This window comes from Pseudophryne corroboree, chromosome 1, assembly GCF_028390025.1.
Source record: "Pseudophryne corroboree isolate aPseCor3 chromosome 1, aPseCor3.hap2, whole genome shotgun sequence".
Classification (NCBI taxonomy): Eukaryota; Metazoa; Chordata; class Amphibia; order Anura; family Myobatrachidae; genus Pseudophryne; species Pseudophryne corroboree.
Genome location: NC_086444.1, coordinates 205569762 through 205589095, shown reverse-complemented (window position 1 = coordinate 205589095; position 19334 = coordinate 205569762). Strand labels below are relative to the sequence as shown.

The following is a 19334-nucleotide window of genomic DNA, read 5'->3' as shown; positions in this document are numbered from 1 at the left end:
TTCAGTATGAAATGCCAGCTAACGGGATCCTGGCGATCATAATACCAATGCTGGGATCCCGATGCATGAAATGCCAATAGGGGTGAGTAGCAGCTATTACCCCCTCTCCACCTCCCCCCTAACCCACCCTTCCCGCAGTCTAACCCTAACCTCCCCACCCCGTGAAGGTGGCTAAACCTAACCCCCCATCCCTGCTGCCTAACCCTAACTCTCCCTCTCCGCAGTCTAAACTAAACCTACCCCCACCCTCTCACGGCAGCCTAACCCTAACCTCCCCATGAGTTGCCTAAACCTAATCCCCTCCCCCAGCAATAAACCTAACCCTCCAACTATACTTAAGGTCGGGATGAAGACTGCCGGGATTCCGGCATTGGCCTCCAGTCCTTTTCGGGAATCAGACGTCAGTATTTTGACTGCTGGGGTCCCAAAAGCCAGCATCGTGACTGTATCCCATTTCAGTACAGTATGTTACGCTGGTGTGAGTGAAGACAATTAAGACAAATATACATATTTCATTATTTTTATTATATATTATGGCTTATAAATGAATTTAAAAAGACATACATGACATTATAGTAGTGCACAATAAACAATAACAGAAAAAAATTATATATATATATATATATATATATATATATATATATACACACATACATACATACATACACACACACACACACACACACACACACACACACACACACTCTCAACAGATCACTGGATGTCATTATAAATCCCAGGAGGTGGATCCATCTATCTATATATATATATATATATATATATATATATATATATATCTATCTATATATATATATATTTATATATATCTTTATATATACACATACACGCACAGTATAGAACTGATAATAAGAATTTACTCACCGGTAATTCTATTTCTCGTAGTCCGTAGTGGATGCTGGGAACTCCGTAAGGACCATGGGGAATAGACGGGCTCCGCAGGAGACTGGGCACTCTAAAAGAAAGATTAGGTACTATCTGGTGTGCACTGGCTCCTCCCTCTATGCCCCTCCTCCAGACCTCAGTTAAGGAAACTGTGCCCGGAAGAGCTGACACAACAAGGAAAGGATTTGGAATCCAGGGTAAGACTCATACCAGCCACACTCATACCAGCCACACCAATCACACCGTACAACTTGTGATAACCATACCCAGTTAACAGTATGAACAACAACTGAGCCTCAGTAACAGATGGCTCATAACAATAACCCTTTAGTTAGGCAATAACTATATACATGTATTGCAGAGAGTCCGCACTTGGGACGGGCGCCCAGCATCCACTACGGACTACGAGAAATAGAATTACCGGTGAGTAAATTCTTTTTTTCTCTGACGTCCTAGTGGATGCTGGGAACTCCGTAAGGACCATGGGGATTATACCAAAGCTCCCAAACGGGCGGGAGAGTGCGGATGACTCTGCAGCACCGCATGAGCAAACTCAAGGTCCTCCTCAGCCAGGGTATCAAACTTGTAGAACTTAGCAAACTTGTTTGACCCCGACCAAGTAGCAGCTCGGCAAAGCTGTAAAGCCGAGACCCCTCGGGCAGCCGTCCAAGAAGAGCCCACCTTCCTTGTGGAATGGGCTTTCACCATTTTGGATGCGGCAATCCAGCCGCAGAGTGAACCAGCTGAATCGTGCTATAGATCCAGCTATCAATAGTCTGCTTCGAAGCAGGAGCGCCAACCTTGTTGGCTGCATACAGAATAAACAGCGAGTCAGACTTTCTGACTCCCGCCTTTCTGGAAACATACATTTTCAAAGCCCGGACTACGTCCAGCAACTTGGAATCCTCCAAGTCCCTAGTAGCCGCAGGCACCACAATAGGCTGGTTCAAATGAAACGATGATACCACCCTAGGAAGAAATTGGGGCTGAGTCCTCAATTCTGCCCTGTCCATATGGAAGATCAGATAAGGGTTTTTACATGACAAAACCGCCAATACTGACACACGCCTAGCCGAAGCTAAGGCCAATAGCATGACCACTTTCCACGTGAGATATTTTAGCTCCATGGTCTTAAGTGGCTCAAACCAGTGGGATTTCAGGAAATCCAACACAACGTTAAGATCCCAAGGTGCCACCGGTGGCACAAAAGGAGGCTGAATATGCAGCACCCCTGGAACAACGTCTGAACTTCAGGCAGTGAAGCTAGTTCATTTTTAGAGAAAATGTATAGGGCCGAAATCTTGACCGTTATGGATCCTAATTTTAGGCCCATAGTCACTCCTGACTGTAGGAAGTGCAGGAATCGACCCCGCTGGAATTCCTCTGTAGGGCCTTCCCGGCCTCACACCAAGCAACCTATTTTCGCCATATACAGTGAAAAAGTCTTGCTGTCACGTCTTTCCTAGCCTTTATCAGCGTAGGAATAACTGCCTCCGGAATGCCCTTTTCCGCTAGGATCCGGCGTTCAACCGCCATGCCGTCAAATGCAGCCACGGTAAATTTTGGAACAGACAGGGCCCCTGTTGCAACATGTCCTGTCTGAGAGGCAGAAGCCCTGAGTCCTCTGAGAGCATTTCCTGCAGCTCCGGGTACCGAGTCCTTCTTGGCCAATTCGGAGCAAAGAATATTGTTTTCACTCCTCCTTTTATTACAATTCTCAGCCCTTGGGTATGAGAGGAAGAGGAGGGAATACAGAGACCGACTGGAACACCCACGGTGTTACTAGTGCGACCACAGCTATCACCTGAGGGTCCTTTGACCCGGCGTAAAACCTTTTTTAGCTTTTTATTGAGGTGGGACGCCATCTAGTCCACCTTAGGCAGTTCCCATCAATTTGCAAACTGCGTGAAGACTTCCTGATGAAGTCCCCACTTTCCCGGGTGGAGGTCGTGCCTGCTGAGGAAGTCTGCTTCCCAGATGTCCACTCCCGGAACGAACACTGCTGACAGTGCGCTTACTTGATTCTCCGCCCAGCGAAGAATTCTGGTGGCTTCTACCCTCGCCACCCTGCTCCTTGTGCCGCCTTGGCGGTTTACATGAACCCCTGCGGTCTGACTGGATCAGAACCGGTTGGTCGCGAAGCAGGATCTCCGCTTGACTTAGGGCGTTGTATATGGCCCTTAGTTCCAGGATATTGATGTGAAGGCAAGTCAGTTGACTTGACCACAGACCTTGGAAATTTCTTCCCTGTGTAACTGACCCCACCCTTGGAGGCTTGCATCCGTGGTCACCAGGATCCAGTCCTGAATGCCGAATCTGCGGCCCTCGAGAAGGTGAGCACTCTGCAGCCACCACAGGAGAGACACCCTGGCCCTGGGGGATAGGGTGATTAACCGATGCATCTGAAGAGGTGATCCGGACCACTTGTCCAGTAAGTCCCATTGGAAGGTCCTCGCATGGAACCTGCCTAAGGGGATGGCCTCGTATGATGCCACCAACCTTCCCAGGACTCGAGTGCAGTGATGCACTGACACCTGTTTTGGTTTTAATAGATTCCTGACCAGTGTCACGAGCTCCTGAGCTCTCTCTATCGGGAGATAACCCTTTTCTGGTCTGTGTCTAGGATCGTGCCTAGGAGAGGCAGGTGAGCTGTAGGAACCAACTGCGACTTTGGAATATATAGAATCCAGCCGTTTTGCCGTTACACTTCCAGAGTAAGTGATACGCTGTTCAGCAACTGCTCTCTTGATCTCGCTTTTATGAGGAGATCGTCCAAGTACGTGATAATAGTGACACCTTGCTTCCGCAGGAGCACAATCATATCCGCCATTACCATGGTGAATATTCAAAGGGGGCCGTGGAGAGACCAAACGGCAACATCTGAAATTGGTAATGACAATCCCGTACCGCAATTCTGAGGTACGCCTAATGAGGTGGATAAATGGGGACCTGAAGGTATGCATCCCTTATGTCCCGATTCACAATAAAGTCTCCCCCTTTTTAGGCTTGCACTGACCGCTCTTAGCGATTCCATCTTGAACTTGAACCTTCTCAGGTATATGTTCAGGGATTTTTAATTCAATATGGGTCTGACCGAACCGTCTGGTTTCGGGATTACAACATGGTCTAATAATAACACCCTCTTGTTGAAGGAGGGGACCCTTGACCACCACCTGTTAAAGATACAATTTGTGAATTGCAGATAACACTGGCTCCCTCTCTTGGGGGGAAGCCCGCAGGGCCGTCGGTGAGGGGGCATCTTCTCACAGTCCAGCTTGTATCCCTGAGACACAATATCTATTGCCCAGGGATCGAACAGGGAGTGAACCCACTTGTGGCTGAACTTACGAAGGCGTGTCCCCACCGGGCCTAGCTCCGCCTGTGGAGCCCCAGCGACATTTGTGGATTTTTGTAGGGGCCGGGGAGGACTTCTGTTCCTGGGAACTAGCTGCCCGGCTCTGACAAGAAAGGACGCCCCTCAGACTTTCTTGTTTCTTTATACGAAAGGCTGCATTTAATAATGTCGTGCTTTCTTAGGCTGTGCAGGAATATAAGGCAAACTAGCAGAATTACCAGCTATAGCTGTGGAGACCAGGCCCGAGAACCCTTCTCCACACAATCCTCAGCCTTCCATATGCCTCTTAAGTCGGCATCATCTGTCCAATGCATATTCTACAGGACACGTCAAGCAGAGATCGACATAGCTTTGACTCTAGGACCCAGTATACTCATGTCTCTTTGGGCATGCTTTATAACTATATGTCTATCACTTAAGACAGCATCTTTAATATATTTATATTGCATACTAGGGTCTCATCTCTGCCGATAAGGTATCTGTCTACGCTGCCACAGCGCTATAAACCCATGCCGACACAATCGCCGGTCTGGGTAGTATACTAGAATGTGCACGCTATCTGCAGGATCCCTGAGAATAGCAAGTGCTACCGTCTGTGCAAACAGGACACCCCAGGGGAAGATTCTCAACATATCCTGGCCCTAGTGGGGAAAGGATACAGCCTGAGAATTCTCTTGTGGGAAGCTGCCGTCTCTTGTCTGGAGATTCCCGCTCTTTTTCCTCATGAGAGGAGGGAAATTTACCTCAGCATTCTTCCCCTTAAACATGTGTACTCTCGTGTCAGGGACAGATGAGTCATCAGTGATATGCAAATCATCTATTATTTCAATAATCATATATTGAATACCTTATAGCCATCTTGGCTGTAACTTTGCATTATCGTAGTCGACAGTGGAGTTAAACTCCATGTCGATACCAGTGTTTGTTATTATGGATAGTGAGCATTGAGAGACTCTGAAGGTCTCTGTGACATAGGGACAGACATGGGTAGATTTCCTGTCTGTTCCCTAACCTTTTGTGCAATAAATTCACCTTAGCACTTACACCTATCCAAACATGTGTCGGCGTTGTCGACGGAGACACCCTCTCACACACATATCCGCTCTATCACCTCCTTAGAGGAGCCTTTTACCTCAGACATGTCGACACACACGTACCGACACACCACACACACAGGGGATGCTCTATTTGGGGACAGTTCCCCCACAAGGCCCTTTGGAGAGACAGAGAGAGAGTATGCCAGCACACACCCCAGCGCTATATAACCCAGGGATTACACTACAACTCAGTGTTTACCCAGTAGCTGCTGTATATACAAATTTTGCGCCTAAATTTATGTGCCCCCCCCCCCCCCCCCTCTCTTTTAACCCTTTGTGTACCAGGATACTGCCGGGGAGAGCCTGGGGAGCTTCCTTCCAGCGGAGCTGTGAAGAGAAAATGGCGCTGGTGTGCTGAGGAAGAAGGCCCGGCCCCCTCAGCGGCTGGCTTCTGTCCTGTTTCTGACTAAAAATGGCAGGGGTTTTACACATATACAGTTTTCCAGACTGTATTATGTGTATATATTGCCAAAAGGTATACTTATTGCTGCCCAGGGCGCCCCCCCCCCCCCAGCGCCCTGCACCCTACAGTGACCGGAGTGTGTGGTGTGCAGTGGGAGCAACGGCGCACAGCTGCAGTGCTGTGCGCTACCTTAATGAAGACCGGAGTCTTCTGCCGCCGATTTGATCTCCTTCTTCTGTCTCTGCAAGGGGGACGGCGGCGCGGATTCGGGAACGGACGAACGAGGTCAGGCCCTGTGTTCGAACCCTCTGGAGCTAATGGTGTCCAGTAGCCTAAGAAGCACAAGCTAGCTGCACGCAGGTAAGTTTGCTTCTCTCCCCTCAGTCCCACGTAGCAGTGAGTCTGTTGCCAGCAGATCTCACTGAAAATTAAAAACCTAACAAATACTTTCTTTCTAGCAAGCTCAGGAGAGCCCACTAGGTGCATACAGCTCTGGCCGGGCACAGATTCTAACTGAGGTCTGGAGGAGGGGCATAGAGGGAGGAGCCAGTGCACACCAGATAGTACCTAATCTTTCTTTTAGAGTGCCCAGTCTCCTGCGGAGCCCGTCTATTCCCCATGGTCCTTACGGAGTTCCCAGCATCCACTAGGACGTCAGAGAAAATTGTGCTAGTTTTTATCGAGATGGTATTTGGGATACATAATGCATACAATCCCTAGATTCCAAGTTATGGATATCGAGTGGACAGATAAAGATTTACATTGTAAAGCATAGACAAAAATTAATACCTTTCTCCAGGTTATATACAAAGCGATCAATTACTCTCCCATTCTCCACTGCAGGAGCTAGATTACCGGTGTTGTAATGCTCCATACAGCTGAATGTGCTCCTTTGCGCCCTTCTCCCCAGGCAGTGTAAGTGCCATAACGGACTCCCCTGCACTCTACTACTGTGCTCTGAGTGCTGGCCATCTAGCCTTAACGTGCAGCGGGATGGACCCCCTGCCTCCAATGTCCACTGGATAAGAAGGAGCTGGCTGGGAAGCGATGGACGTCTCCATCTTCCAATGATGACAAGCCGCTCAACTTCCACTGTGTGCAGGTGCTGTAGAGAGGGTCCGACTTCAGAATGAAGGCTGATAACAGGTGTCCTCTAACACGTTTCACTCTCTGAGAAAGCTCCTTTACGAAGCGAAAATGCTTTAGAGAACACCTGTTATCAGCGTTCATTCGGAAGTCAGACTCCCTCTACAGCACCTGCACACAGTGGAAGATGAGCGTCTTGTCATCATTGGAAGACTTAGTTATCCATCGCTTCCCAGCCAGCTCCTTCTTATCCAGCGGACATTGAAGGCAGGCGGTCCATGGAGACACATCCGGCTGCACGTTAAGGCTAGACATGCCAGAACTCGGAGCCCAGTAGCAGATGGCGGGGGAGTCTGTTACAGCTTCTCACACTGCCCGGGGACTAGGGCGCAACAGAGCACATTCAGCTGTACGGAGCATCACAACACCGCAGTGGAGAACTGGAGAGTAATTGACGGCATTGTATATAACCTGGAGAAAGGTATTAATTATTGTGGATTCTTTACACTATAAATCTTTATCTGTCCATTCAATATCCAGAACTTGGAATCTAGGGATTGTATGCACTATTTGTCCGTTATACTATCCGGATAAAAACTAGGACAATTATCTATATCTATCTCCTAGGATATATAATTACAACCAGCGATCTGTTGAGATTATATATATATATATATATATATATTATTATTTTTTTTTATTTATTTGTGCAATACTATAATGTCATGTGTCTTTTTAAATTCATTTATACACCATAATATAAAATAAAAATAATGAAATATATATTTGTCTTAATTGTGTTCACCCACACCAGCATCCAATTTAGTGATTAGTGCAAGGTGTTCTATTGGAGTCATATGTTGTAGTTCCTTTGTGTAAACAAAAACATTTTTTATGCAATCACAGGCATAATTACACCTGCAGCTTTATGGTATATAGAATAATAATACTGAGTGGCTATTTAGCGCCTGGACAAACAGAAGTTTTCTGATGTTACTAAAACCTGCCCTAATTCCCGTGTTATATACTTTGGAAATTGGTTTGACAGTTTGTTACATTAATATTGCAATAGCAATGTTTTATGTGACCTAGCTGATTAGTCCGTTCTACTGCACCTGAAAAGTTAATAATCTTCAAACCTGATTTTCATGCTTTGGCTATAACTTGCGTTTCTTGTTTATCCGAGTTATATTTATTAAGGTAATTATATAGCACACATTCAACACCACTATACATAGAACATTTTTCATTCACATCAATACCTGCCCCAGCGGAGTTTACAATCTATATTACCCACCACATAGTCTTCCCCGTGTTTGTATTATACCCCCTCCCCCTCACTGACTGCTGCTCCCTCCTGGGGGAACTTTATTACTCCCCATGTATGTACTATACCCTTCACCTCCCCCCTCCACACTGACTGCTGTTTACTCCCGGCAGAGCGGCTTTATTCCTCCCCATGTGTATATTATACCCCCCCCTTCTCACCGACTGCTAGTGTGTTGGTTAATGTTTATAAGGGATACTACCGGTTGGCGTAATGTGTGCTACTGTGTGGAATAACGTGTATAAGGGGTACTACTGTGTGGCATAAGGTGAATAAGAGACATTTCTTAATTAGATTAAGGGGTACTATTGTGTGGTCACGACCCTTCCCCATGAGACCCCGCCCATTTTTCAGCCCACGCTGTCCATATTTACAGTATGGGGGGGCACCAGTCCCTTACTTTTCCAGAGGCGCTTGGAGCCTTAGATACACCCGTGTGTGTGTGTTTGTGTAAGCAGCACCACTACTGGGTGCATTATGTATAAGCACCACCACTACTGGGGGGAATTATGTATAAGCACCACCACTACTGGGGCATTATGTATAAGTGGCACTACTACTTGGGGCATTATTGTATAAGTGGCATCACTCCTGGAGGCACATTGAAAATTGGGTGTGGGGCCCCCTGAGCTGTTCTGTCTGGGCAACTCCAGGGCATCACACCCTAACACTTAAACTCACATTTTATATAACTACTTTTGTACGTTTTTTTAACATATATATTGTTTCACATACTCTTTATTCTTACAACATGTCCTACACTGAGTAACTACTATTGCATACCTGATATTCTATAAGCTATCTTTCATCAGTGTGATGCCCTGGGTTTCTTTTTGGCAGGTGGTGCCCTGGATATGAACCCCCTGAGTGTTAGGGACTTGCCCGACAGAGGTGACCTTGACGCGGTGGGCAGGCCCGTATCTTTGGCCAAATATATGCAAACAAACCTCTTATGATATTTAATTACAATATTTATTTCAAATTATAGTGCATCTGCACCTATTTCTTCTATATATAGTACTAGTAATCTCAGCAGATAGCAATTCTCATTACAAGCAACTGGGGTGTATAGTCTAGAGCCACTCCCCTAGTAAAATAATTATATATGTTTAACATAAATTTTGATCCTGAAGAGATAAAATAAAAAAACAGTTGACATTAAATTAGGTTGGTACAGTTAATAGGAGAACATGTGTTTGATAACTCACCCGGACGATTTGGTAATGCAGTGAATATGGGAGCCTGGAAGGACTTCTGGGTCACATATTTGTTTGTTTAAGCTTGGTGTTTATTGTAAGGGACTTGCGGGACACCTCCTGTCCAGACTGTCTCACGGCCCTCCTTATCCAGTTTTGCATTTATGAAACTTCTTGATGTTTGCGGCACCTTAGGTGCTGTCACTCCATCTCCTGGTTCTACTAGCAATGCAGAGTGATATCTCCAAACATTAACCTCTAAGAGGCCTCATCACTTGAAACCAGAGATTCTACTCTTTCAAATGATGGTGTCCCTGAGTTTATCAATGCTAAGATAGGGGAGATCTTCACCAATCCATAGACTTCATAATGATTTCTGATGTTAGGGGGTTATTGTTTGGCGATTACACTTATAACCAGATAATAACTAGCAAGTCTGGACATAAGTTCAAAGAGGGAAAACCCTTCGTCCAAGTGAGGGTGTCCCCATGTCTCTAGGGGGTATATGTACGTAAGTGCAGGTTTATAAAAGTGGAGATGTTTCCCATAGCAACCAGAATCTAGCCATTATGTTCATGAAGATGCTAGATTAAATAAGTAGGATCTGATTGGTTGCTATGGGCAACATCCACTTCTATAAATCCGCCCTTTAGGAAATATACTCCTAGATGCTAGAGATCGTGCAATTTTAGAGCTCTCAACTTATTGCTTGGATTTTTACAATACTGTGCAGTGTGGTAAATGAGGTGACAGGGTTTATTGGACTCATCATGTCCAAAGTAATTAAACCCTCCCCTTCAAGGCTTCTAACCAAGTTTTTCTACTTAGAACTCCTGCAGTAATGAGTACTTTTGATGCATGAGTCATATATGACTAGTCCCACTTGTCCTCAGAACTAAAGGAGTTAAGCATTAAAGAATGTCATTACCTTGGCCTTCTTAAGCAGACTGACCACACTGAGACTTGTTGATGACAGTTCTCTGCTTGGCATGCTCTGCAGTTGAGTGACGATATAACGTTCACATACACGTTTCAGTCTTGACACTTGGTACATCTCAGAACAAATGAGAAGTGACATGGCTTGCAGAATGCTAGCTGGTTAAATAAATATAGAAAGTTAATAGTATAGCGATTTGATTTCAAATGATTACCATGCCAGAAACAGTACATAATGTAAACACATTATCAACTGATCAAACGTCTGTTCAGAGGAACTGCAAAACCCTAAACAATCCATTAAACCAAAAATCCAAGGGCATCTTGCAGCTTTCACTTACGGTACCTAATTGACTACATTCTATTGTCAATAAACAGGCTTTCAGACATGAAGTCTGGTATGTATAGAAAATATATTTCCACCATATAGCATTAATTTGGATTCCAGAAACATTTGCCTATTATTAATTCATAGAATCTTCTATAAATAACCTGCCTTTAGGTTTAATGCTTCCATACTTTAAAGAACTTCTTGTAGATCTTTGTCAATAAGTGCTATGAACCTATGAAATAATATACCCAAAATAAATGTTATTTATAGATACTGTATGTAAATCTGCTCCATTTGTGCCCAAGGGACTAAGCTTTCATAACCACTGGCCAGTACAGGACCCTTATTCTGAATGACAGGATTTCAGACTCCTAATTAATAGAATGTTCTGTAGATTTATAGCAGGAATATAGCCACCAGTAAGATGAGGGGATCAGGAGTGCCAGGGATGGGTGGCTGAGAAGCGAGGCAATAAAAGGGGTGATGAATAAGAAGGGTAGAGGGTGATGAAGATGGATGCTATGGAGGGTCTGATGAATTAGAGCGAAGGATGGTAGAATTACAATTTATGCAGCACTGGGGCATGACTAGCACTGATGACATGCTGAATTGTCACCCCCCATTTGCCTGCCCTGGAAACACCATTATTATACAGAGCAGAAAAGGATTACAGTGGTCGGGATCCCGGCAGTCGAAATACAGACACTGCTGAGGAATACACCTCCCAACTGGACCAGGACAAAGACTTCCCGATCGGGAAGGAGGAGAGGTCTCAAATCATGACTGTCCTGCCTAAATTGGTCCAATTATTAATTATGTGTTTTGGGGATTCCGATCGACTACCCAGCAACAAAAAACTGGGTCACCCACTCTCAGTCACAAAGATACCCTTCTATGGGTTCCATTATCTCATGAAAAAAAGGAGTATTATGGTAAGAACTTACCTTTGTTAAATCTCTTTCTGAGAGGTACACTGGGTCCACAAGGATAACATCGGGGTGTAGAGTTGGATTTTGATCCGAGGCACCAACAGGCTAAAAGCTTTGACTGTTCCCAGGATGTTTAGCGCCGCCTCCTCTATGGGGGTCATTCCGAGTTGATCGTAGCTGTGCTAAATTTAGCACAGCTATGATCATGTTCCCAGACATGCAGGGGATGCCCAGCACAGGGCGATGCTTTTGTACTTGTTGAGTAACTCCCGGCCAGCGCAGCTACTGCGGCTGACCGGGAGTTGCTCGTCGATGCCCCTGGTCGTAGTGGCTGCGTATGATGTCAAGCAGCTGCTGCGGCCCGCCCCCCGCATGGTCCGGCCATGCCTGCGTTGGCCGGACCACGCTTCCAAAACGGCAGCCAAACGCCGCTGTGCCGCCCCCTCCCGCCCAGCAACCACCTCTGCCTGTCAATTAGGCAGAGGCGATCTCTAGGAAATGACAGCCTTCTGCCGTCCGGCATGCGCCGGCACACTGCGGCGCCGGTGCATGCGCAGTTCCGGCCTGATCGCAGTGCTGCGAACTGCAGCGAGCGATCGGGTCAGAGTGACCCCCTATATCCCCGCCTCCAGGCACTGGAGCACAGTTTTGTTAACCAGTCCAATGCAGTAGCAGGTAAGAGAGACGACAACAGTTAGTAGCCACATACACTACATTCTCACGACAGGAGAAGGTACCAATGGCTAATGTCATACAAACCCAAAGAAGCTAAGTGCGTCACAGTGGGCGCCCTGTGGAACCCAGTGTACCTTGCTGAAAGAGATTTAACAACGGTAACTTCTTACCATAAATCTCCTTTTCTGCAGGTACACTGGGGTTCCACAGGGATAACATTGGGGATGTCCTAAAGCAGTTCCTCATGGGAGGGGACGCACTGTAGCAGGCACAAGAACCCGGTGTCCAAAGGAGGCATCCTGGGAGGCGGAAGTATCGAAGGCATAGAACCTTATGAACGTGTTCACTGAGGACCACATAGCCACCTTGCACAATTGTTCAAGGGTCGCACCACGGCGGGGCACCCCAGAAGGTCCAACAGACCGAGTAGAATGGGCTTTGATGGTAGCAGGAGTTGGCAGACCAGCCTGTACATAAGCATGTGCAATCACCATTCTAATCCATCTGGCCAAGGTCTGCTTATTAGCAGGCCAGCCACGTTTGTGAAAGCCAAAAAGGACAAAGATGGAATCAGATCTCCTAAGAGAAGCTGTTCTCCTCACATAAATACGGAGAGACTACCACGTCCAAAGACCGTTCTTTGGAGGACAAACCTGGAGCGGTAAATGCCGGAACCACAATCTCCTGGTTAAGGTGGAAAGACAACACCACCTTAGGCAGATAACCAGGAATAGTTCTAAGCCAGCAAGAACAAGACCTTAAGCGTAACCCACTTAAGGTCCACAGACTCAAGAGGTTCAAACGGAGACTCTTGCAAGGCGTCCAGAACAACCGACAAATCCCAAGGAGCCACAGGCGGGACATAGGGAGGTTGAATCCGTAAAACACCCTGAGTGAATCATCAGGCAGAGTCGCAATTTTTCTCTGAAACCATATCGACAAGGCAGAAATATGAACCTTGAGGGAGGCCAGACGAAGGCCTAAGTCCAGGCCCTGTTGCAGGAAAGCCAAAAGATTGGCAGTACTGAACTTGTATGCGTCATAATGGTTAGTCGCACACCAGGCGAAGTAAGAATTCCAGACCCTATGATAAATCTGAGCAGACGCCGGTTTACGGGCCTTTAACATAGTTTGAATGACCGCCTCAGAAAATCCCTTGGCCCGCAGTATGGAAGCCTCAAGAGCCACGCCGTCAAAGCCAGCCGGGCCAAATCCTGGCAGACACAAGGGCCCTGAACGAGGAGGTCTGGGCATTGCGGAAGTAGAAGAGGACACTATCGAGAGACCCTGCAGGTCTGAGAACCAATGCAGTCTGGGCCATGCCGGAGCGATTAGAAGTAGTATTCCTCCTTCTTGCTTGAACTTCCTTATCACCCTGGTCAGAATTGACACCGGAGGGAACACGTACGGCAGCCGAAAGTTCCATGGAATTGCCAGTGCGTCCACGAACGCTGCTTGAGGATCCCTTGTCCTTGCTCCGAAGACCGGAACCTTGTGATTGTGTCGAGACGCCATTAGGTCTACATCTGGTAGGCCCCACTTGTCCACTAGGAGTTGAAAGACTTCCGGATGAAGACTCCACTCTCCGGCGCATACGTTCTGACGACTGAGGAAGTCCGCTTCCCAGTTGAGGACTCCCGTTATGAACACAGCAGATATGGCTGGCAGATGGCGTTCCGCCCAACAAAGGATTTTTGATACTTCCATCATTGCCATGTGGCTTCGAGTGCCGCCTCGATGATTTATGTACGCCACCGTGGTGGCATTGTCTGACTGTACTTGAACAAGTCTGTTCTGTATCAGAGGCAGGGCTAGAGTCAATGCATTGAACACTGCCCGCAATTCTAGAATGTTTATCGGGAGGAGAGATTCCTCCCTGGTTCACCGACCCTGAAGAGAGTGTTGCTTCAACACCGCGGCCCAGCCCCACAGACTGGCATCCGTCGTCAGAAGGACCCAGTTTGAGATCCAGAAGAGACGACCCCTGCTCAATTGCTGGTCCTGTAGCCACCAGCTCAGTGACAGGCGGACCTCCGGAGTCAAGGAGACCATGTGAGTCCTGATCCGGTGAGGCCGGCCGTCCCACTCGGAGAGTATCAACTTCTGCAGAGGGTGGGAATGAAATTGAGCACACTCCACCATGTCGAAAGCAGACGCCATGAGGCCTAGTACTTGCATCGCCGTGTATCGACACACGTGGGCGAGAGAGGAAGCATCTTATCTTGTCCTGAAGTTTCAGGACCAACTCCGGAGACAAAAACAACCGCTGATTGTCGGGTGTCCAATAGTGCTTCCAGGTGCACCATACTCTGAGCAGGGACCAGGGAAGATTTCTTCCAGTTGATGAGCCACCCATGGGCGTGCAGGAATTAGACTGTCAGTTCCAGATGACAGAGGAGAACCCCTGGAGAGTTCACCAGGATCAACAAGTCATCCAGATATGGCAGAATCCTGATACCTTGACGGCGGAGTAGAGCCGTCATGACCGCAGTGACCTTCGTAAAAATTCTCGGAGCCGTGGTCAGACCAAAAGGTAAGGTCTTGAATTGAAAATGGAGGTTGCCAATAGCAAACCGCAGGTATTGCTGATGCGACACTGCAATAGGTATATCCAGGTAAGCATCCTGTATGTCCAGGGATATCATATAGTCCTTGGGCTCCAAAGCCAGAACAATAGAGCGAAGAGTTTCTATACGGAATTTGGAAACTTTCACAAACTTGTTCAAAGACTTGAGGATGAGAATGGGCCGGGAAAAACCATTCGGCTTCGGAACTAGGAACAGCGTTGAATAGTACCCCCTGCCTCTCTGAGCCAGAGGCACCTGCACTATCACTCCCGTGTCCAGGAGGGATTGCACCACCAGATGGAGTTTTTGCTTTCACCAGATCCGTAGGGACGTTTGTCAAGCAAAACTGGCGAGGGGGAGGTTTCTTGAAAGAGATGGCGTATCTGTGAGCGACGACTTACCTTACCCTTAGGCGTCCAAAGTGGTCTGTGACCATACCTGAGCAAACCGTAGAAGTCGGCCTCCCACCCTGGGATCCCCCAGTGGGAGGCCCGCCCCGTCATGCGGCAGGCTTGTCTGTTTTGAAAACAGATATAGCCGTCTCTGTACCAGAGAGGCATTCTGGATATTGACTCTAGATACATTGGTTCCTGATGGTCTTAACGAAAATATTGAATTAAATAATATAAGATAAAAGAGCTCCAAATAAGAAATAATATTTATAGAAATGTAATCCCTATTTTCCTATCTATTGGATTTGCATTATCTTTCTGCACCAAAGGTTAGGGTCTAGATATGACAATTAGTTAGTATAATATTAATTGAATTATGGTTAAAGTATAGTGTAATTAAATGAATGGGAAGTGTAGGAGGAGAGAGAAAAAAGTACTATGCTATATATAGGCACAGTATATAAATTGAATTTATTAGTGTGAACTGATAAGGATGTTTTTATTAATGAATTTTGTATATAATTTGCTGTATGCCGCTAATTATCATGTGGGGCATAATACAGTATTTATTATCTAGCAAACGATAAAATTGTGTGAGGTATCCTATTGGGATTCGAACTTGGGTCTCATTGTGTGCTAGCTCTGTATGCTTGCCATTATGCTATCAGTGCAGAAGATATTTTCAAGTGCTTTTATTGAGAATTATTTATTAGAATTATATATATGTGTTTAAATTAAATTAAACAAATTGTATTTTGTTTTTGATATAAAAATTTAAAGGTCACTATTCTGCTCGTTTTGGTTTATATTAAGGGTGTTTTTAAAGGTGGACGTGATTCTTATATGTATTTATTTTTACTGTAGCTGACACAACAGGTGCTCGGATTAATCAATTAGTTCTGTTTGGTCCGTATAGGTTTAAATAAACAGCCAGGTATGGCAGTTGTTATATCCTCTGACGAAACCGCCGTGGGATAAGGGTGGAGAAACGCGTAAGGAGCTCCAAAAAAACCCCCATCCAGACAAGTTGTATCCACGGCCTTGATATAAGGACAGCCGATTACGGACAGCACACAGCCGCCGCCGATACGTGAGTCCATTGCAAAGACTCTACGGCGAGTGTGGGAAATACAAGTCCGGTAAGATTGACCCGTTAGTCCTGCACAGCATACAACTGGACACTGTCAGCCTTGGTCGGACTGAGGTGTAGCACAGCGCCTGATACCATCGCTACGGCGCCCTCCCTCTGCCCATTCACACAGTGATCATATAACGTTAATTAACGGAGGAATGACTTCATGTTGGCTTGCCTGCCACTAAAATCCTCACGCTGCTGCTTGACTGACAATAAGTATAAAGATCTAAGGAGTTATATGTCAAACGGGTCACTCACTGTCCATTAAAGATCTCATGGTTTATATAAGCACCTTATATCCCCGAATATAAAGAACACTGCAATTAAGGGTCTTGGTCCGGCTGGATAATATTGGAGACGCTTATGAGAGATGCATTTACTATAGTTTATGAACCATATGTCTACCTTATTGTATTGTTTTTAGATTATTATCTAATAAATTTTTACTTTTGACTATAGCGCTTCCTGATATACCTTATATCCTTTTTGCACTTCTATTTTTAGTTTGGTATTTCAGTAGTACCGTTTGGGAGCAGCTCAGTGTCAATAATTTTTAATATTATTCATGTAAGGTGAAAAAAACGAGCAGGATAGTTGACCATATAAGCGCCAGGTAATTTTTTGTTTTGTCTGTTTTGGAAGCAGGCTGACGGGCAGCTCAGGGGTTTGGAAGTGCGAGCCTGTTTCGGGTACGCCTGACCCTTTGCTTTACCTGGAGGTTGAAAGGAAAGAAAGTAAGTACTCTTAGCCTTCGGTGCTGAAGGTGTAGTACTCGGTAGATACTGTATGCAGTCTTAGCGGATGCTAAGTCAGCAAAAATCTTATTGAGGTCTTCCCCAAAAAGTATGTTTCCCTTAAAAGGGATCATCTCCAAGGTCTTTTTAGAGTCAGGAGCTACAGACCATGACCGCAACCAGAGGATCCGGCGAGCCAGAATAGACGTAGTAGACGCTTTGGCCACCAGGATACCTGCATCAGATGACGCCTCCTGAATATAATGAGAAGCTGTAATAATGTATGAAAGACACTGTCTAGCATTATCAGGAAAATTAGACGGTAATTCCGCTTCAAATTCCTGAACCCAGGCCTCAATAGCTTTAGCAGCCCAAGAGGCCGCAATAATAGGCCTGTGTACAGCTCCAGCAAGAGTGTAAATAGCCTTCAAGCAACCCTCCACGCGCTTATCCGTCAGTTCCTTCAGAGAGGTGACGGTAGTGACAGGCAGAGCAGAGGACACCACCAGATGCGCGAGTGAGTCCACTGGCGGCGGTGTTTCCCAATTTTTACTTAACTCTGCAGCGGGATAATGACCTAGCATCTTTTTAGACAGGGAGAATTTCTTTCCTGGAGACTCCCAGGATTTCTGACGTATGTCAACTAAGTGGTCAGAGTGGAGCAAAACTAATTTATTACCCTTCTGACGCTTGAACTTATCTGGTTTCTTAGAGGTTGCTGGAGGTTCTTCATCATCATCAATTTGAAGAATCAGCCTGATAGCCTCCAAGAGGTCAGGAACATCCACTTGTGTCATATTCCCCACCAGAAGCATCTGCATCAGTGTCTGAGGGGTCAGTATATGCGCCATCTTCATCAGATGAAGTATCTAAAACATGTGTGGATTGTGAGGAAGTAATAGCCCGCTTAGATGACCCCTTCGTCTTAGGCGGGCGAGGGTTATGATTTTGCTTAGCCAAAGACTGATTTAATCGCTGTAACTGAGAGGACAGAGCATTGGCCCATGGCGGATTAACTGCAGGGACAATGGTGGTCATTCCGAGTTGTTCGCTCGTTGCAGTTTTTCGCAACGGAGCGATTAGGTAGAAAATGTGCATGCGCATGGTACGCAGCGCGCATGCGCTTAGTTATTATAACACAAAACTTAGTAGATTTACACAAGCTCCAGCGACGTTTTTTTCAACGCTCGAGTGATCGTAGTGTGATTGACAGGAAGTGGGTGTTTCTGGGCGGCAACATGGCATTTCCAGGGAGTGTGCTAAAAAACACAGGCGTGCCAGATAAAAACGCAGGAGTGGCTGGAGAAACGGGGGAGTGGCTGGTCGAACGCAGGGCGTGATTGTGACGTCAAACTAGGAACTAAACGGACCGAGCTGATCGCAATCTAGGAGTAGGTCTGGAGCTACTCAGAAACTGCAAAGAATTATTTAGTAGCAGTATTGCTAATGTTTCGTTCGCTATTCTGCTAAGGTAAGATACACTCCGAGAGGGCGGCGGCCTAGCGTTTGCAATGCTGCTAAAAGCAGCTAGCGAGTGAACAACTCGGAATGAGGGCCAATATGTGGCTGTAATGGCACAGGAGGTCCCATAGGGGGCGCACCTCTAGTTACCAGCGTAGTCTGTAAATAAGAAAATGTAGCCCATGGCGGGTCATGATTCGCCCCCGTTGCTGTAGACTGACTGAGGGTTATAAAACCCCCAGTACCTGAACCCTCAGCTGCAATATTCTGATCAGAGACATCCTTTGCAGTAGCACTGCATGTTGCAGGATCAGCCATAGAATTATCACCCTGTTTAGCTGATATTATATGAAAGCGTAACCGTAGGGCAAAATAGTACAATATAAGCAGGCAAAGTACCTGGCAGAAATCCCCCTGTATAGTGTGACTGCAAGCAGAGCACACACGGAGGAATTAAGAGGTATATGGTGACTGTAATACACAGAGTAAAATACCACACGAGTATATCCTGTAAAACACTATATTATATGAGAACCCTGATGCACTTAGCCCCCTTCAGGGTACAGAATATAGGGATAGCAGTATATGTGAGATACACGGAAAGGAAATCACACAGCAGCTACTGGCACACACACAGTCACATGTACAATGCAGAAATTATTACAAACAACAATAAAACTGCACTGGACTAGCAATACTAAGTAACTGCACCACAAAGTAATGCTATATATGTATATGGATATAACAATGCACAGTAAAGACTGGATGTATATATATATATATATATATATATATATATAAATAGCC

The 19334-nt window shown here is 46.0% G+C and overlaps 1 protein-coding gene across 4 annotated transcripts in view; it reads right to left on the bottom strand.

Annotated features, from left to right (window-relative positions):
- The window catches only part of RHOBTB3 (Rho related BTB domain containing 3), a 228957-nt gene that overhangs the window by 13463 nt on the left and 196160 nt on the right, over positions 1–19334 (bottom strand). For all 4 annotated transcript variants that reach the window (XM_063964040.1, XM_063964042.1, XM_063964038.1 and 1 more), the window contains one exon: positions 10296–10462. In XM_063964040.1, coding sequence (XP_063820110.1) covers positions 10296–10462 — 167 coding nt within the window. The remainder of the gene's footprint in view (positions 1–10295; positions 10463–19334) is intronic.